The following is a 20,202-nucleotide window of genomic DNA, read 5'->3' as shown; positions in this document are numbered from 1 at the left end:
TTCGACTCAAATAGGCTCCACTAAAACAATTCACAATTTTCAAATATCCAAATGTTCATTTCCAAACGAAAGGCGGTGAAATAATTCACCAACCAAAATCAAAGGGTTTGAAACAAAACTAAATCATAGTATCCAAAAGTCCATTTCCAATCAAAGGGTAAATCCAGTCACCAACAAATTTAGAGATTAAACAAAACCAAGGATCAAAACAAAACAAAGTCTAATCATCTATCATTCCATTATCTTAAAAACAAATTGACCCAATGGTAGGGTCTATACAAACTAATCATTTTTCATCTAAAATTTTCAAATCATCAACCATCCAAACAAATCAAAGACAAAAATCAAATTTTGAGGTATCAAACATTTGAAAGGCTTGTTTACATAACTATCATATTTAAGATTTAAAATTAAAACATAACTATCATAACTATCATATTTACATAACATATGTAGCTGTCATCAAAACATACTTTAAAACCATTATTCATATCACAAATTCATTGAAACTCATTTTAATGCAAGGTTGTAGAATAGGCATTCTTAATTATATCAAAATAATTATAAATACCGTATCTACCCACCTCGTTTTAGTGAATTGTTTGAAAATCCTTGATTGGGAGATCAAGGTAGTGGATGTAGGTCAAGGGGACTAAACTACTATAAATCATTGTGTTTTGTCTAATTTTTTTTTATTTGCTTCTTACTCTTAGCACCTAAATCATTCCTCCAACAAGCTTTAAACTTCCATTTTCAAATTGTTTTAATCAACTCTTTACTTAGAAAGAATAGCTTCATTTATCAATAGCTCCTATCACAAAGTTTCCATCATAAATACCTTTTTCTCTAACAATATCTTAGTTTAATAATCATTTATCCTTCCACAAAATATTCTTCATTAACCTCTTAATCCAAACTCAACAACTAAATCTAACTCTAAATAAAAAATTATACTACCAGCTAGAGTTAAAAGCAATTTTACCTTGGAGAGCTTGAAAGTTCCAAAACCAATAAAAAATTTGTAAGTTTTCATGAGCAAAATGAAATTCTTAGAATCCATAAGTGCAGAAAATCAAAACCATGAGCTTAGGTGTTTAGAAAGAGAAAACCTTTCCTTTTAAAGTCTTTAAAATCAAAATCTGAGTTTGAAAGTAACTTTTAAATGCTTGAAATCTTTAGATTTAATTTGGATGAGTGTAGAGAGAAAAAAGAGAAGACAGTGGTTGGGTTTGGCTAGAAAACACGTTTTTACCCAAATGGGGAAAAGTATGAGGTGTTGGGGCTTTTAAATAAATGTGAAAAGTCCAAAATAACCTTATTTTTTTCAAGTCTGCATCAGATCTATCAATAGATTTCCAAATCTATTGTAAATTTGGCTCTATTTGGAATCTATTGATTGATGATGAACATATATTAGTAGATGTTCATCAAAACCCTTTTGTGGATTTAAACTATTGATAGATTTGGTCCATAATGCATCTTAAAACTTAAAACAATCCTCTTTTACCCTATAATAGCCCATACTTTCAAATGAATATGTTTGACTATCAAAACATAAACTAAGTTATTGTGGTCCAAAAGTCATGTTCAAAAACATCAAATTAATACAAATCTAACCTTAAGTACAAAGTGGGGTTTCACACCCACTTTAGTCCAAATGTTAAGGACTTATTCTTCTCTTTATTTAGAAAACATTTTGTTCTTTTCCTTTTCTAATATGGGATTGTGTCCCATATTTATTATTGTTGAAAATGTCCAATAGGTTCACCCAAAAGTTTAATTTTATTAAAAAAAAAGTAAAATTTTCTTATAAATCATGAAAGTAAATATTTTTACTAAACCAGTGCATTTTGAGAACCATTTTAAAACAATTGGTATAATTTTCCACCAAAAAAATTTATTTCAATTCCAAAAAATGCAAATGATGTTATTGGAAAACTCAAGAAACCTATTTAATCAAAAATTTTGAAGCATTTTAGACAATCTATAAAAAAACTCTAGATTCAAAAAATAAATAGTGGAGGTTCAACGGCAAAGGCTTTGCTGAAATTGGGCTCAACCCCAACTGGGCTCAAACACTATGGAAACTCCATATATGAATTTGAGCCCAAACTGATGACCTTTCAAACATGTTAGGTCTTCTTTTTGTCTGGTCATAACATTCCGTGGTGCTGGGAGTTGGTCCTTGATGAAAAACGTACATGACGAACAAACAAGAAATCCAAACGGACCATGACGCAATTTATTTAAAATTTTCATAAAATATTGCTTGCTATGCTCTATAAACACTGAATAATTTATGAATTTGAACGAACAGAAACTCCCTATTTTACCCCTTCAAGCTCTTGACCTTTCCACATTTTAGCTATTTTTAGTTTTTGGTTCGTCAGCTTTTGGCTGTAACTTCCGTGACTAAAACATATATCAAATTTTGGATGATGTTAATTAAAATCTTCTCTGAATTAAGGCAAAGAGTACAAAATAACAAGGTGCTAGAAGAATCAGTGGCAGATGGTTACCTACCACGTAAAATTGAACGATTATTGCACGTATCTTACAAATTGACAGGAGTCAATTATATTCACAGCGTCGAATAGTATTAAATTTAGTGAAAAAAATAATAATAATAATATTCCTACATAATAAATAATAAACAAAGTCGCCCAAGTTGTAACCACGGTTCTTCCAACAGGAGGAACCAAGGGGTTGAGTAAACAATCCAACGAAAGATATAGAAAGTTCCCATCAAAGGAGCTGCCAGTCATCCTCATGAATGCTGCCATCCATGTCAGGCACCACACCTAAGGAATCATCCTCTCGAACTTCACTAGTGTCATCCAAAGCATTGCCATGGCTAATGGGCTTAAAAGAACTATGATTTTGAGCAACAGTGAATAAGGGAGCACCATTTGATTCATCAGCCAGTTTCGATGCCCGGAGACAAAAATTGTCAAAATCATCTGCCAAAAATACAGGGAAAGTTCATTTCATCATCAATGAATAGCCTCCAAACCTGTACAAGCGAAATAGTAAAATACCAAGAAGATCAACAGGCAAACCTTTGTCCCGGCAGAAAAATCCGATGGCCAAAGATGGATCAATTGAATCCAGAGGAATGTGTCGTATAATACTGGATCATAAAAGGAACCAATTTAGAAAAAAAAAAATGAATGTATGTGAAACGTAGATGTAAATTAATGACAGCAAGGGACTTACTCGCAATGATAAGATGAAGTATCAGCCTCCAGATTATCCTGACTGAGATTAACCACCTGATAAAAACATTCAACGTCACAACAACTTTCATCAACTCCAAAGTTTGATTGACTCATAATTACGGTCTGGCCAACATACCAGCAAAACTAAAAGCATATTTTAATATGGCGAGGCAACACGCATTATACCTAATTCGAGACTTTTGGAGTATTTATCATTGTTGTAAAAGTGTTGTGAATATCTTAAATGTCTACCAAAAACATGATGTTAAATTGTAAAAAATGAGTCATTTTCTTTTATTTTAAACAATTATAAATTATTGTTAAAATATATCAAAAATTAAATTACTGTTAAGATTACCAATAAACTATTGTGAAGTTTAATTATAAAAATGCACACACATATACCATTTTTAGAAGTTTTAATTTTGTACCATCAAACAGCACTTTTGGAGCCAAACCAATATAAGTTTGACATTGCGTATGAGCAAAATGCACTTTTTATCACTGCAAACACAACTGTGAACACCCCCTTAGCCTAAGGGCCACAAAGGGCTGTAAATCTTACACCAATCCCACCAACAATAATCTTTGAGAGGAGAAAAAGAGACAGCAACTAAGGCATGACCATGGGACCTCTCTTCAACTATTCAATTTGGATTGAAATAACATCTGTTATATGTTCAATTTAAACTACTCATAAGAAAGTTTCCAGAAGGTTCCCTTTAAAGCCACTACTAAATACAGATTGCAGATCAATATGAACCTTTTGCTTTAGTATCCTCGCCCATATGCTTCATGCAAACCAACAGTCATTCCAAGTAAAATCAAGGGACAAAAGGACAATATCTACATGGTAGTATTGGCCAAAAAAGGAAAAGCTGATTGCCTTCCTATTTGTTGTTGTCTTATGTCTAGCTAAGATAGACTATCACAATACTAATTTGAGTCTCTTTTACGCTTGATCCACTCTACAATAGCAAAGAATCTTGAGAAAATACCTTGCTTCTAATGATAGAAGTGCCCCAAGTAGATACAGCAACCATCATGTTCTGTTCCTTATTAATGAAGTAATTATTTGTTCTCATAAATTGATGCATAAAGATACTTGAACTAACAAGTAGTTACTTGTTGCATAAACAAATTCACTAAGCATGACCTACCACAAATATTTTATTTGATATGTCACTCATGCGTTAATGAAAATATGTTCTCATGTGACAGTTATATAACTTATCATTAGATTTGAAATCATTAGGCTATCTTGTATGTGAAAAATTATACTTTGATACTATCTTACATTGTCCTAGCCAAGGATGTTCAATGGGATGAATATCGAGCATAGTATGAAACATATGGAGATAAATGAATGATCATAGAGGATTTATCACCCTAAGTGATTTTAAGGGGAATATCATTGCTTGTTCACATGTATTAACTCAAGGAAATCTTTGGGCAAGATTGACTGAATATTTCGAAAGGAGTCTTGGAAATTTCATTAAAAAGTTAATGACTAACTAATTTCAAGAGCTAACATGATTAAAATATATATAAAATAAACATTGAACCACACTCTGTCTTACCAAGAAAATAGTTGATAAAAGAATTAAATTACAAGGTAAGATTGTCCACTAAAGGGTCAAGTCAAACCATTTTTATTTTTCTTAACATCTGAGAGGTTATGACACATTACCAGATGTCAATCTTGATCTCTAAATATGAATTAATTTAAGGGAAAAAAATATGAATTACTTAATTTGAAATTAATAATGACTATATAAAGTTTGATCTATTAATCCTAATTGAATTAGGATTATAACTCATGTTTATTGCCACAATGTTAAGAGCCTAATGAATCACACACATTAAGAGTGACTATGCAAGAAATTAAAATGAGAAATTAAGTTGGACTTAATTGTAAGAAGTTTGAAACTTCAACAATTTAATTGAATGAACTCAATTAAATTAGAGCAGTTTTATAAATAGTGTAAAACTTATGCAAATTGTTACAAGGTTAGGACTGGCAAAATTCCCTTATGTAAATAAGTGTCTAGTCCCCCCTTATACATATCTTTTGAAGAAAAAACAAATCCTAGTTAGCAATAAAGTATTCGACCAAACACTCCTCTATTATAGATTTCTCACTGTTCACTAGTGTGGATCACAATTGGAGGGGGCACACTTTAACAACTTGTGGTTTACTAAAACCCTAGATTTGGTGTTTATATGTTCCGGAATTCAATGTTTGACACGTTGTTGATGTCGACACTAGGTTTTAAAGGTATACTTGTCTTCTTCCTAGCAGTTAAGCTTATCTATGTTAAGACAAATCAAAGCTTGATCTTGCCATTGGGAAAAGCTTTAAATTTCCATTGCGTATTGATTACATGATTTTCCAACATATTTGCTAGAAAAAAGGGGTACAGAGGATCAAGAGAGCAAAAGTAGATTTCTTCTTTTTTAAAAAAAGAAAAATGGAAATCCTAATGCAGGAAACCAAATGACGAAGGATAAGTTCATTTTGGGTATTATTAAAAAATTCTCCCAGATTCTTGGTGGTGGAATCAACTCCTAGACCAAATTGTAAGTTTGAAATGTGTAGCTAAGTTGCTTCTCTAAGTTATTAATTCATTTGCTTTGTTCATGTGTCTGTAATTTATGAATGCTTTAAGTCTTTGATGTATGAACTTTATTGAAATAAGTCATGTAACCTTATTTTGATTGTTGCCAACCTTGAATTAGAAAAATAAATACAAAAAATAAATAATGGGCTCATAACAATTGCATCTCATAGTGTAGCCTTTTAATTTTACTAAATTTTCATAAGTTTCAAGCCCTAAGGAGAACAAATAGCTCTTAAAAACCAGCTCTAGCAATGTTAACCATGCATACAAAACTTAATCCAATAACAACTAATGACTTTTATTTTTCAATAGGATAGATGCTGCAAGAGTATTTCTGAATTTATCTAAATTAGTTATTTTGATTTTTTCTCTGTTACAAAGTTTTATTAATAGGTTAATAATATTTTTTTTTATTTAAGTGGTTGTGTGACTAGCATGTGATCTATTAATTAAAGAATAAAGGAAGAAAATCACAATACTCAATATCAAATATAACCCTTAGGACCCTGATTCTAAATTAATATAAAATAACCTAAATATAGCCTAAATATATGTACAAATTACACTCAAACCCGTAAATAGAAAATTAAATCCTAGAAAATTGAACCTTGAGTTTCAAAACTAGATTGTACTTCTAGCTCTTCAAGCGGTTGATGAGTATCAATTAGATCCGTCTTCACAAGAACATAGGAGAAATATGCCGAGAAGGTGGATTTCACAAGGAAATGCATGAATTTTGCCCAATATAGTACTTAGTTTTCCAAATATTTCTTTTAATTCCATCAATCCATAATAAACAAACTATACTTCTCCAATTATCAAATGTTTTCTCACTCTGAAGTATATAATCTTTGAAATGATACTACTCATGAAACAATGGAGGATGAAGATTTTCAAACCCATAGCTATCTCTTAAAGCAATCAACTCTTGTAAGTGCAAAGTAGCCTCATAAATATCATCTTCCAAAGTCAGAATTTGCTCCAAAGTAATTGTTTATTTTTCATAAACTAATCATGAAAATTTTGACCTTTAGAGGATGAATCTTCCAAAATGGACCTCAAAATTGGAATCAAGATATCAAAATTAGCAAATCTGTAGATTTGCAAGATTTTGACATAACACGATCAATGATGTGCTTAACGATGAGGTGTCACTGATCTTAGCAGAAGGGCAAGAGCAACAGGCACATGGGCCGATTAGCAAGATTGGACCCAATAATTTAGTTTTAAATATTTGAGATTTTGAGGTATTGATTATTGAGATTTTCTTCCTCTATTGATTCTTTCATATTTCCTCCCCCTAGTTCTTCTATTTCTCCTCCGATTTATTCTGTTCCTCCCTAATTGCTTCTGCCTATCTCTGATTTTCCTTCTAGATTTCTATATTTTATCTCCTCTAGATTTCTATATTCTATCTCTGATTTTCCCTCTAGATTTCTATATCCCGTCTCTTTCCTCTACTAGTTCTACATCGACAACTAGTGAGAGAGTACTTGGATTCTAGAACATGAACTGAAAGCAGCCAGAAATCTATGATAAAGCTACCAAAGTTCTCATTAATGAGAAGAGATTCTTGTCAACTAGAAGAGTTTGGTTTGAGACTAGAGCATCCCTAAATTTATCTCAATTAATTATCTTGATATGTTCTTTACATTTGCTGTTGTACTTTGCTTAATGGGCTAGTAATTATGATTTTTTTATATGATTTTATTTTATTAAGTGGCAATGTGACTAGCATGTGAACTCGTAATAAGGTTGAATAGCTAAAATTAGATGGGGTTTATGTGTATCCAAGGGTTAGGATTAAAAGCAGTTGTAAACATATTATTGTTAAAGGTTTTACAACCCTAAACCATTTTATTGTTTCAACTTCCATTTTATATCAATTTTAGCCTAAGCTCTAGTTTTCTTTTTAGGCTTCATCTGTTTCATGAAAATAGACTTTAAGAAATCAATTTTTGTATTTTCTAATGTTGGGTTGCCTTGGTCAATAAAAGATAACAACTTCGTCAATAAAAACAACCAGCATTTTTGGGGAAATTTTCTTCCATTTTGAGATAATGGAAGACAATGTCCAGCCCTTTCTCTCTCAAACGAAACCCCCTCAAACCTTGTCCAGCCTCCACATCTCTCCTACCAAACTTGCGGGTAAGAGCTCCCACCACTCTTCCTTCACCCTTCCCCTCCATTTCCCTCACCATTTTCTATAGCCCTTTATCCCTCACCAATCCCCCTTGCACTCATTTCATCCTCCACATCTATCAAAAAGCACAGTCACCACCTCCCTTCCCCTTCACCAGTAAGAGCATCATCCTCTCCTCCTTCCGTCTTTCTCCCTACATTTCTCCCTTCCCTTTTCCCTTATCCATCCCTTTCTTTCTCAACCCAACCCTTCACCCATTTATGGTCACTAAAATTTAAATAATAATAAAATTTTGTAGTGTGATTTTATGTCAAAGATGAAATATTTTTATATTATTCTTAAGAAGTTATACTTTTGAAAATTTTATAAACTTAATAATTTTTTTTTTAGATTTTTCATTGTACATTCCAAACACCATAAAATATTTTTCATGTGGCACCAAACATAAAAAAATACTAGTTTTTTAGGAAAATTATCTTCTCAGAAGTCAACTTTCACAAACAAATGGAGGATTGTTGTCTCTACTTCCACACTACATCAATACAATAAGGGCTTGTTGAAGCTTTAAGAAACTAAGTTTCACACCCACTTCATAATCATGACTGCAGACAAATAACCATTCCCTGACTTAAAAATATGTTTGGGTTAGATAAAGACTTATTTACTCCCATAACTTTCCACGTAAATGTCCAAAATCTAGGTGAAGAGGCAAGACATTCATCAGCACAAAACCAAACAAGTGAAAGAAGCTTCCCTAACAAGTCTATGTACTTATAATGCATCTGAAAGAATAAGAGAATGGAACATATGAGTAATAATATTAAGTAATCAATGAATTTACCGGTTGAACGTCATGTGGATCGAGGTAAAAAACATTTTCTTCTTGGACACCAACAATGTAAGTTGAGGCACCAGGTTTCCCACCCAAAATGCCAAGGCATTGAGGAAAGGTGAATGTTGCTTGCAGTGATGGAATGTACCTGATAACAAATTTAAGAAAATTCCAAGTGGTTAGAATATATAGCAAAAATCAAGTTCAATTCATAATCAATTACTACAATGCTACTTGTTTCTATGAGGATAAACTGGAGTTCTAACTGATTCTCATAAGCATGTTACATTAAAGCATAATACATGCTTTACTTAGTCTAGATAAGCAAAGTCCAAATGCAATTCTCCCTCTGTCTCAAAAGCGTTATCTTCTTTAAAAAAGCTCAAAGATTAAGAAAAACAGTAATACATTACATTTCATGAGTAAATTTCACCATAATAGTGTCTTCTCTCTTTTAGAAACTCTTGTTAGCTATATGGGTAAAGCTGGAAGTTAGGTAATAAATATCTAAGTTTTGACTGTTGAAGATATTTTTAACACTTCAAAATAGAAATGAGGCTAGGAAATTTAGAACGAAGTGAATATAATATTTGTGTTTTAACTGGTCAAGACAACTTGCTTAGATAAAAAAAAATGATAAAATAGGTATACAAAGTAACATCCTATAAAATTTGTGTCTTATAGGAACAATTACATTGAATGAAGATAATAAAAGATTTCATTATCTTAACAAGCACTCTGAGAGCTTAATGCATCTTCTACATGTAGCAAGACATTACATGTATGAACAAAACAATATGCAGATCCCAAAGGGGACCTCCCAACAATTGAACTTGAGACTTCTTCCTATAGATCTCAAGTTTGAATCTTGGGGAGAAGAGGATGGGGTTTATGGAATGAAAGTGAGCTTCTGCAAGTTATAACCAGGGTTTAAATTGCAGTCTGCTGCCATGTTTATTGTGGCTACTGACATAAAGGATAAAATAGCAGTAGTTACACTTATCATGGTTGTGGAATTTTTTTTCAATATTCCACAACTTACCAAAAATGAAGTAAATAATAATTGTAACCAGAATAATACTTATTTATGATACTTATTTATGATATATTATTTAAAGTAAATAATAATCGTAACCACAATAATACTTATTTATGTTTCACCAATATCCTCACACCTTCTCCATCTAGGGATTTTCAACTCTCAAGTCTATCTCACTAAAAAAGGAGTTAATACTAGAGGAGACAACATACAAGGTAGAGCCCACGCATATGGAAGCTCTAAGAGAGCTCTTTCTCCAAACCATCGACAACTCAAATTTTTAAAAAATGTGAAGAAAAAAATTGAATTTTAAGTGAATATTTGTTTCTTGCCTTGAACTAATTCCCTCTTTTACTTTAATTGAGATTCAAATTTGTTGAATTCTGACTGACTTGCTTGGACTTGGGATAAGTTCTCTCTAATTTGGTAGGGTTTGCTGTTTGATTTGATTTAAAAAAAAACTAATAAATAAAGGCATAACAAAAATTGATAACGGCTTTAGAATCCTATTAGAACCCTTTTTTTGTTACACCGCTATGCATGTTAATCACCATTCACACCTCCAATTAAGTTGGATAGCAACAGCAAAGCGTGCCACAACCACAAACTTGTGAGCGCCATCTAAATCCTTATTTATAACATCTTGTATATCAAGTGACAAATGAGAGCACAACTTTTTCACAATTAAAAGTAATAGATGAGAGCTTTCTCTCCCTATTTCTGAGACGTATTAGATTTCTTCATAGAACCAAATATTTACTCTTAATTGACCATGGAACTGAAAAATTATGATCTTCCATACCAGATCATAAATTATTAAAACAATATAAGTAAACATACTCCGTGAATGAAATAACAAGAATATTAAGAAAAATGAAGGTGTTTGAATGTTAAAATAGAAAATAGTTCAACCAACTTAACGTAGAAGAACAAGATGTCCCAGCCAATCCCAAAGTGAAGAAAAAATAAACTATAGCCAATAAATTTGAATGAATCTATTTTGTGCTCATTATTCCTTATCTATACTCTACAACATGCTCATTTCATCCTAAACTCTTAACCCTTCTAATCCCCATATCTAGAACTTGATTTTGGATGAAAAACAAAAATTATCCATCTTGTTAAGTGCTCTCTACAAGCAAATCATCAAGAAAGCCAGATAAATCCTAACGAAGCCACCTTTTGAGCTCAAACAACTTCACAAGGCCATCCTATGGTTACCTTTACTGATCACCACTAAAGTCCTCCCAGGTTGCAAAATTCTCAAGCCTAAAACTTCAAAGTCAAAAAAAAAAACTTGAGATTCCTTGAAACAAGCTACCGAACACTGTCAATAGCAACTTAAATTTCTAGTTCTACAATTTGATATCAAAGGGTGCGAAATCTAAGCAAGTCATTCTAAGAAATCAAGCAAAACAATTGTTAACAAAAGATAGTCCTTGGACTACACAATTCTTAATCTCTAAGCACACCAATATCAAGAAACCTTACCAATAATTCCACTAACAAAACAAGAATGATTAAAGAAGTTGGTATTGGCATGCTTGGTTGAAACAAACCAAACCTATTGCTTTGCTACAAATCAATTCCAGCAAACATGTCTTAGCATCAATAGTTGAAACCCCACTCAGACCTTCCATTACACTGCAGGAGGTGTTAAAAAAACCTGAAGAATCTTCATTAACTAGAAAAGACGTGTTCTTTCACATCCACAAAGCTTTAAAGATTCCTATAGTCTTAACGTTCTTTGCTTCAGCTGAACCTATTCTCTACATGGCTCCTTCTCATTCATTCTCTGATGAAATATCACTAAAATAGATGCACCGATCATCTTTCAATGGCACCAAATCATAGTTTAAGCACCAAAAGTTAGAAATAACAACCATGCTATTACAAATTGACCTAGAATTGATCCCATGTTGTTACCTAAAATTTTTATAAAAGTGCCAATTTGATTAATTTTCATCAATTATGTGTAGGAAAAGTCTATATTCTCATTCCTAAGTGAATCCATGCAGTATGCAATAACACTTAACAAGGAAGTTGCCAACTTTAGCAATCATGATTGTTGGAGCCTGGAGATTGCGGGATATGTAAGGCACAAGACTTAAGGAAACTTCAGTGACCACAAAGCTAATATATACAAAGATATTGATTACCTTACGGATTAGGCCTGATGACTCTACCAATCATGAAACTACAAAAGAAGAAAGTCAAAACATCACAAACCTGGAATTTACTTTGTCAAGTCCAAGAACCAAGGGCACAAGTAAAAGAATAGGTGTCCAGTCAGCTCGGCATCGTGAAAATTCAAAACAATGTCTAGAAGCATCTTCAACGCAAACAACTGGAGCTCCTCCTCTCTCACCATCTTCGTCACCAGAAACAACATAAACAGCCATGGGAAGTGACTGGTCTTCAAGGCCATTTTCCTCCCTCTTAGAGCGAGCAAGAGACTCCCATGAGCGACACATGGCATACGGCCCTACCCATGACCCAGCAGCAAGCCCATAAAGTTTTCCAGCTTCAACAAGATTGTGAATGGAGAAAGCTGTGGCCTCAGAATCACCAAACTGATGCAAGATCTCAATGTATGCTTGCTCAAATGGCTGCATAGGCAGAAAGGCATCAGAGAAGAACATAATTTACTTTAACTTCTACCAGAGTTTAATCCTCATATGAGTTAGAGGAAATAAGCAAGAACAGACATCCAAAGTGATTTACACCACCTTTTGAAAAGGTTTTCGCCAAGATCTCCCCAATTGATGAAAAAGCAACGCCTGCAAGGAAGGAAAACGATACATGAACCATAGCTAAGATAAATGCAAGATAACAAGCAATGTCAACTTTCATGATGAAAACTCATAACAAACTCTCCTAGGGCTTGTTTGAACATGCTCAAGAGAAAAGGAAAATAAAATGAAATGAATATATACCTGAGCAACAAGCATCTGGCTACTTCGAAGCATGCAACCCCAGCCCAAGTCACTCCTAATTTTTGTGTCTCCAATAGCATCAAAACCTGTAACTATATAACTTAGAAATCTTGTTATCAAGTGCATCCTGTAAAGAGCAAACTTCATGATAAAGACCTTTACGATATGTCATCAGTATTCGTGACGAAAAATCTCGTTTGAACGCCGCTAATCCATCGCTGGCATCCACATCGCCAGAGGACGACACCTGTGAAATTTTATAGCACACGCCTAGAAGCCATATGTCGCTAGTTGAGCTAGAAATTCCAATCTTGCTTGGCCCTAAAACACGCTCGTGAATTCTCCTCATTGAGCCACCGGAGACAACTCTCTTCACAGCTGCTGTCCACCCATTGTTTCTAGCATGCAATGCCTTCTTTTCACAAGCCGACGACTCACTGTATGTGTCAAAGATTGAGAAAGCAGATGCAAACAAATTTGACCACACAGAACTCTTGGAGAACTTACAGTCACTGGGACCTGGCTCTGATCCAGAGGATGGGGAGCTATGAGAGCTATCAATACTACTCTTAGAAGGGCATTTTAGAGCAACATTCCTCTCATGAAAACCCTTCATTACCTACTCATGCAGCAGACTATATGATGGAAAAGGCTCATAGAAGCAAAATATAATACGGCTAGTCCCTGGCTAAAAGAGAAGCAATACACCTGAGATATAAATTTCAATTTTATCAATGGATCAACCAGAGCTGCAGAATTCGCTTTATCCCGTCGATTTCCGAATTGAATCTCATGATCCGAGACGCAGATCCTCGGCGATCTAATTCGCCAAATCGAGGGGATCCAAAGGTTCGTAGAAGAAAATAACTGAAACTGAAACAGAAGACAAGGGAATTAAAAGTACTCGTCTCAATTCCCAAAGTCTGCGACACGTCTGAAAGACAGGGAAAAGGAAGAATTGAAGACGACTCGTCTGAGAATGATGGCAGACTAAGAAGAAATGAAGAGGAGAGGGAGCGGCTATGGAAGCCTGTAGAAGAGGGAGGGAAAAAGGAAACAAGTAAAAATTGGGAATTTTAGGAGAAGCAAGATTCAAGGAGCATGCAATCTGACTTGGGAGTTAAGGGCAAAAGGAGGAGAGAGAAGGGGATAAGGAGGTGGGTCGGTTCGGGTTGGGCATGTGGTAATGGGTAAGGGGAAGGTTACATACGATTGGCAATGGGTTACCGAAGCCCACATACGACTGGCAATGGGTTACCGAAGCCCACATACGACTGGCAATGGGTTACGGGGAACCACATACGATTTTTTATATTGGATTTTGACCAAGAAAAAAATCATTAACCGATTCCAAATGGAATTTAATCATATATCCTACCAGGATGCCCACATTAAGCAATCAATTTTACAACGGGTGAAGATTTTGTTGTGGAAATATCATGATTTTTTTAAGTGTTGGATTGATTTTGTCAAATTTTATCAACATTTGATGTTAAGAATTATGAATAGTATTCTATATTATAGCAACAATCTAACTAAAAATGTACAAAATATATGATAAGAAAAAAAATAAAACTAGATATGATAAGAAAATATATATATATATATAAAACCCGATATCATGCACGCATTTTTAATTTCATCTTGTTGAATAATATAGAAAGATAGATAAGTACAAAATGTATAAAAAGTTATTTTGAATCCAAAAATGAATATCATATTATCCAAACAATTAAAATAAACTTTGATTTGTATAAAGCACTCAAAATAAGTTGCATTTTTTGGAAAACATTACATAAGCGTGATGGTATTGTTCTAGTTACAAAAACTGACTTCATAGTAGTAATTTTGGATGTTTAGCCATACTTATAACATCCAACACTATAACAAAAATTAAAGAGGAAATTGTAAGAAATAGTTAACCTAATAAAGCTACTTCAAAAATAGCCCTTAATACAAAATTAATGTTATGAATATTTTGTAAATATCCATTCATGTTATCTATATCTAGATTTAATGTAAATCAGATTAGATTAGAATATAATCTATATAATCTCTAAGTGTTATCTTCATCTTGTAAAATAGTTATTTGCCTATAAATAGGCTCTCTTAATTCATTTGTATACACACTTCAATAAAATTTCTTCTTTCCCCCTAAATACTTTCTTTCTTCTCTTTAAGTATTCTTTTAAACTATCTTTATTTATTCTTATAAATTTATTTTTTTATAACACGTTATCAACACGATCCTCTTTGATCTCTCAAGTTTTGGAATTATTATGTTTTCATCATCTGCAAGCTTCCAAAGGGTTTCAGTGATTGGGTTTTGATTTCTGGTTTTAAAAAAAATCAAGTAAGTGACTTAATATTTCTTTAGTATTTTCATTCTCTTAAAATCAACTTTAATATGAATTTTACTATTATGTTGTATATATTATATTTTGTCTCTTGATTGGAAAGTGAATTTGCTAGTATATAGCTATTAATAAAAAACCATGAATGTCCATCCTTGAAGTGAATATGACAAACGAGATACTAATAAAAAAATTATTATAAATTCGAACATTCCCAAAAATGAATGTGACATCATTATGGTCATAATCATGAATCCATCCATTCCTTAAAGTGAATGCAATATTATTTAATTATGATGGCCATAACAATTTATATTAGCATTATTTTTAATTATTATTTTACCATCAGAAGTGGATGGATATTTTATCATCTGAATTTATGAATAATATTACCACTAGAAGTGGATTGATAATTTTATCATAAAAAATTGATGGATGCCTATAATCCACCAGAAGTGGACAACCCATTATATGTGAATTACCCACCAAAAGTGGATGTATACTTGTAACCTACCACAAATAGATAAATACTTTTAACGCACCAAAAGTAGATAGATATCTTAACTCACTAGCCCACCAGAAGTGGATAATCCATCAAAAGGTGGATGAATACTTATAAATCATTACAAGTGGATAAATAATGAAAAGAATAAAATGAATATAAAAAACATATTGTTATTGATGTGTCATGAAAGATCGTTGGTCACATACCTGTTGTACGTCTTAAATTTTATTAAGTATTACTGAATTGAAACATCTTGTGATAATTTTAATCATGGTCAAGTTGATATAACACATCAAGATATTTGTCCACCCTGAAAGAGGAATAATTATATGATTGGTAATAAATATATCTATTAGTGATTTTCTTGTCTTGAAAAAGAAATTGATCATTTGATTGGTAATAATATCCGAGAATAAACTTAATAGTAATTGATATATTTAGTATAATTATATTATGAAGATGTTTTAATATGTTTTCATTATACTTAAATGATATGTTCTTATTATGTGTTTTAATTTTATATTTAATATTCTTTTATATTAACTTGCAAGTTTCTTATTGTATATGTTTTATTTTATTGAAGAAAATATAGATATTGATCTAGTTGGATCTAAGATCAATAATGTAAATATATGTCTAGCAGACATTGCTACAACACACACTATATTCAAAGACATAAAAAAAAATCAATGTCAATTCAATATCTGGTAGTACAAGATTAATTGGAGCTTCTAGAAGAGCTAATATTTTACTACCTTGAGGAATAAAGTAATAGAGGATGTATTATTTTCTATTAAGTCTCAAAGAAGTTTATTAAGTTTTAAAGATATTTATCTAAATAGATATCATATTGAGACAATGAATGGAGACACTTAATACCTCTATATTACATCTATTATCTCAAGTAGAAAGTGTGTGTTGAAAAAAAAATTACTTGTTCTATTTTCAGAATTAAACTATATAAATATTAGAATAATTGAAACTTATAGTAAACCAGAAGTTTACTAATGATTTTAATGTTTGGCATGACTGGTTGGACCATTTGGGATCAATAATGATGCAAAAAAATGATTGAAAATTTATATAATCATTCATTGAAAAACAAGAAGATTTTTCAATCTAATGAATTTTATGTGCTACTTACTCTGAAAGCAAATAAATTATAAGGCTATCATCAGCTAAAATTAGGATTGAATTCCCTACGTATTTGAATAATATTCAATGTTATATGTGGATTCATACATCCACAATATGAACCATTTAGATATTTTATAGTTTTAATCAATGCATCGACTAGATGGTCACATGTGTGCTTGTTATCAGCTTGTAATTTGACATTTGCAATAATTCGTTTGTAAGCACATTTTTCTGGTTAAATAATCAAGATTATTTGTCTTGATAATGCTAGTAGATTTACATCTCAAGCCTTTAATATTGAATGTTAGTTGGAATAACTATTGAACAACCTGTTACTTATGTTTATATACAAAATAGTCTAATAGAATTATTTATTAAACACTTCCAACTGATTGTAAGGCCATTACTTATGAAATTTAAACTTCCAATGTCTACTTGGGGGCATGCCATTTTGAATGCAGCAGCATTTGTATGCATCAAGCCAAACGAGTTATTATAAATTCTCCCCTATACAATTAGTTTATGGTCAGGAACCAAATATTTCTTATCTAAGAATTTTTAAATGTGTGGTATATGTTTCAATTGCTCCACCACAACACACAAAGATGGTCCTCAAAGGAGGTTAGGAATATATGTTAGATACGAATCTCCATTTGTAATTAAATATCTAGAATTATTAATAGGCGATTTATTCCTGACAAAGTTTGTCAATTGTCATATTGATGAAATAAGTTTTCCAACATTAGGGGAAGAAAATTAAGTACCTATAAAATAAAATTTCTTAGAATGAATATCATTATCTAGTTTTGATCCTCGGACAAATCAATATGAACTTGAAGTTCAAAAGATAATTCTTTTGCAAAATATAGTAAATCAGTTGTTAAATGTATTTACTGACCTAAAAGAATAATTAAATCTTATTTACTAGCTGTAAATGCTCCTATTAGCATTAATGTCCCTGTAGGACAAGGCACGCTAGAACCGTGGAGACCAAATGGTTCCAAATATGAAATTCTAGAAAAAGAAACAGAGCAAAATATTTACGATGGTAAAAAAAAAGTAAAAACTCTAGAAGAGACCCTTAACATAATTGAGAAAAATTTCAGAAGAAATTCAGGTACCTTAAATCATTAAAAATGAAGAGATCTCAATCAATTATGTCATGATGAAAAAAGATGGAACCGATAAATAAATATCAATGATATTTTGTATATAATATAGAGCTCAATATTATAAAAGAAAAATGAGGATCTTGAACTTTATTTATTGAAGAATGTAGACAAAGAAATGATTGGCCAATATGGAAAGTAGCAATTAAGGTGGAGCTGAATTTAATTGCAAAATGTGAAGTTTTTGGACCTGTAGTCCGTACATCAAATGATGTAAAACTAATAAGATATAAATGGATATTTGTGCGAATATGAAATGAGAAAAATGAGATTATGAGATATAAAGCACGGCTTATCGCACAAGGTTTTCTCTAAAGATCTCGTATTGAAGATGAAGAGATATTCTCTATGGTGGATGTAATTACAATTCTATATTAACTAGTCTGACAATATATGATAAGATTAAAATGCGTCTAATGAATATATCTACAGCCTATTTGATAACTCTATTATATAGAGTTGTTTTGAGTCATTTTGGGAGCTTAAGTAGCTAGATCTTTGAGATTTTAGGTTCGAATTTTAGCATTATAGGTGTTTTTTTTAGTTTAAGTTTGATTACTTGTTAAGTAATTAATTTAAGTTATTTTAGTTAAATTTTAAGTTATTTTATTTTAAATTACTTTAAGAGTAGTTATTGCTAATTTCTCTTATGACTTTTGTAGGAAATTGATGAAAAAGACTCATTTGATGAAAATCAGTGCAAGTATGGTGATAGCTCATTCGTATATGTTTCAGTATTTTGACCATATCTCTTTCAAAAAAACTCCAAATGAGGTGATTCTTAGACCATAGAATTATAAGAAGAAGGGATACAATGTTTATGTTCACCAAGTTGCCAGTTCTGATTGGATCATGGTCAAAATATTTGTCAAGTCGGACCACTGCAGCAGTATGTAAAGACTGAACATGATGCGGTATTTGGAGTAAATCTTTCAATACAGAAGTCCAATTGATGTGATTTTTGATCCATTGGAAAGTTAAGAGACAGGAATAAAACTTTTATGTTTACTACTTTGCCCAGTTCTTAAATATCAGGGTGAAACTCACGTTTGAAGTCGATAGACTCACAGCGCTGGGAGAACAAGGCTGCAGCGTTGATGAAAGGAAGCACACATACAAAATTCCAGAGAGCTCAGCGCTGCAGCGCTGGAGAAGTAGCGCCGCAGCGCGCGCGACTTTCAAAAAAAAAAATAAAGGACATTAACGGGATTTCAAAATTAGGTTATTTGGAGCCTATTTAAGGAGCCTTTTCCAGAGATTTGGAAGAAGGCAGCAAGCAACTATTCTGGAGATTTGGAGCCAAGAACAAAGCAAGGAAACAAGAGAATTGGAGAGAGAATCAAGATCATAAATCTCTAACTATTAGTTTTCTCTCTACCTTTGTGTTTTTCTTATTTTCTTTGAGTTGGATTCATGGCTAAATTCTTTGGATATTGTTTTATTAGATATTATGAGCTAATTTATTTTTCTAGGATTGCAATTGAACTCACATGTAATCTAGATTTTTAATCACTTTCTTGCTTATTTTCAATGGGATTGAATTGTTTATTCCAATTTGTTTTTAATGCTTTTAATTGCTTGGCCGCCAATTAAATTGATCTAGAAACCTAAACAACTTGGGAAAGGAGTTTAGTGTAGACTAAAATGGGATAGCATATTATCATATTAATTGATTTGCGTATAGGATAGAGATATACCTATAGGCCATATGTAGCCAGATTAGAGCCTGAACTTAATGAGTTTGTTTTAATTTCAATTCACATAGGGATATAGTGTTTTGGTTAAAATAGATATTTTTATAAGATGAGTCGGGAGACCCTTATAAATAATTTAGAACACTAGGTTAGCAATTCAAACCATTAGATAAGTTAAGGAAGAGAGGTAAGATTTAGATGAAGTGTGAGGGATATTGTAATCCTAGGCTTGTTTGATTTGATATTTATTTGAGTATTTATTATTTTGATTTTTCTTGATTTAATTCTGCTATAACTTAGTTTGATTTGATATTATTTTGATATTGTTTGGATAAGATTAATTTGCGATAATTTTAGTACTTAGTAAACTTTTAGATCAATTCCCTGTGGGATCGATACTCTACTTGCTAATATACTATCTATTCAATACGTATACTTGCGTAGTAGAATTTTAACTGACACTATTTAAATGGCTCATTTGATATCGATATCTGTATGAAAATCCTTGAAGGATTTAAGTTTCTTGAAGCACAAAATTTGAATTCTCAAGAAAT

General features: G+C 32.0%; 1 protein-coding gene across 2 annotated transcripts; it reads right to left on the bottom strand.

The window, feature by feature from the left end:
* Positions 1–2,493: 2,493 nt before the first annotated feature.
* Positions 2,494–13,927, bottom strand: LOC110408769 (cysteine protease ATG4-like). Of its 2 annotated transcripts, XM_021417840.2 has the most exons (9): positions 13,297–13,924; positions 12,946–13,226; positions 12,790–12,875; positions 12,583–12,633; positions 12,083–12,462; positions 8,824–8,962; positions 3,217–3,272; positions 3,060–3,130; positions 2,494–2,960 (listed from the first exon to the last, which is right to left on the bottom strand). In XM_021417840.2, exons 2-9 carry the CDS (start codon positions 13,136–13,138, stop codon positions 2,746–2,748), a joined length of 1,191 nt encoding a protein of 396 aa, XP_021273515.1. In that variant the 5' UTR covers positions 13,139–13,226; positions 13,297–13,924; the 3' UTR covers positions 2,494–2,745. The 2 variants fall into 2 exon arrangements, with proteins under 2 accessions (XP_021273515.1, XP_021273514.1); XM_021417839.2 differs by having other exon boundaries at positions 12,946–13,927.
* Between the last annotated feature and the right edge of the window lie 6,275 nt (positions 13,928–20,202).

Source organism: Theobroma umbraticum, unplaced genomic scaffold (genome assembly GCF_002168275.2).
Source record: "Theobroma umbraticum cultivar Fairchild unplaced genomic scaffold, ASM216827v3 scaffold_44.0, whole genome shotgun sequence".
NCBI classification, from domain to species: Eukaryota; Viridiplantae; Streptophyta; class Magnoliopsida; order Malvales; family Malvaceae; genus Theobroma; species Theobroma umbraticum.
Note: the sequence above shows the minus strand (reverse complement) of the source record. Positions and strands in the feature narration are given on the sequence as shown.

What these genes read in the sequence shown, in the direction of transcription:
- LOC110408769 (XM_021417839.2), bottom strand. Translation starts at nt 13,405, where the DNA reads ATGAAGGGTTTTCATGAGAGGAATGTTGCTCTAAAATGCCCTTCTAAG. An exon ending in CTTGACAAAGTAAATTCCAG is followed by an intron (nt 8,963 to 12,082) that starts GTTTGTGATGTT and finishes ATTTGTTATCAG; the next exon opens with GTACATTCCATCACTGCAAG. An exon ending in ATCCACATGACGTTCAACCG is followed by an intron (nt 3,273 to 8,823) that starts GTAAATTCATTG and finishes TGTTTTTATCAG; the next exon opens with GTGGTTAATCTCAGTCAGGA.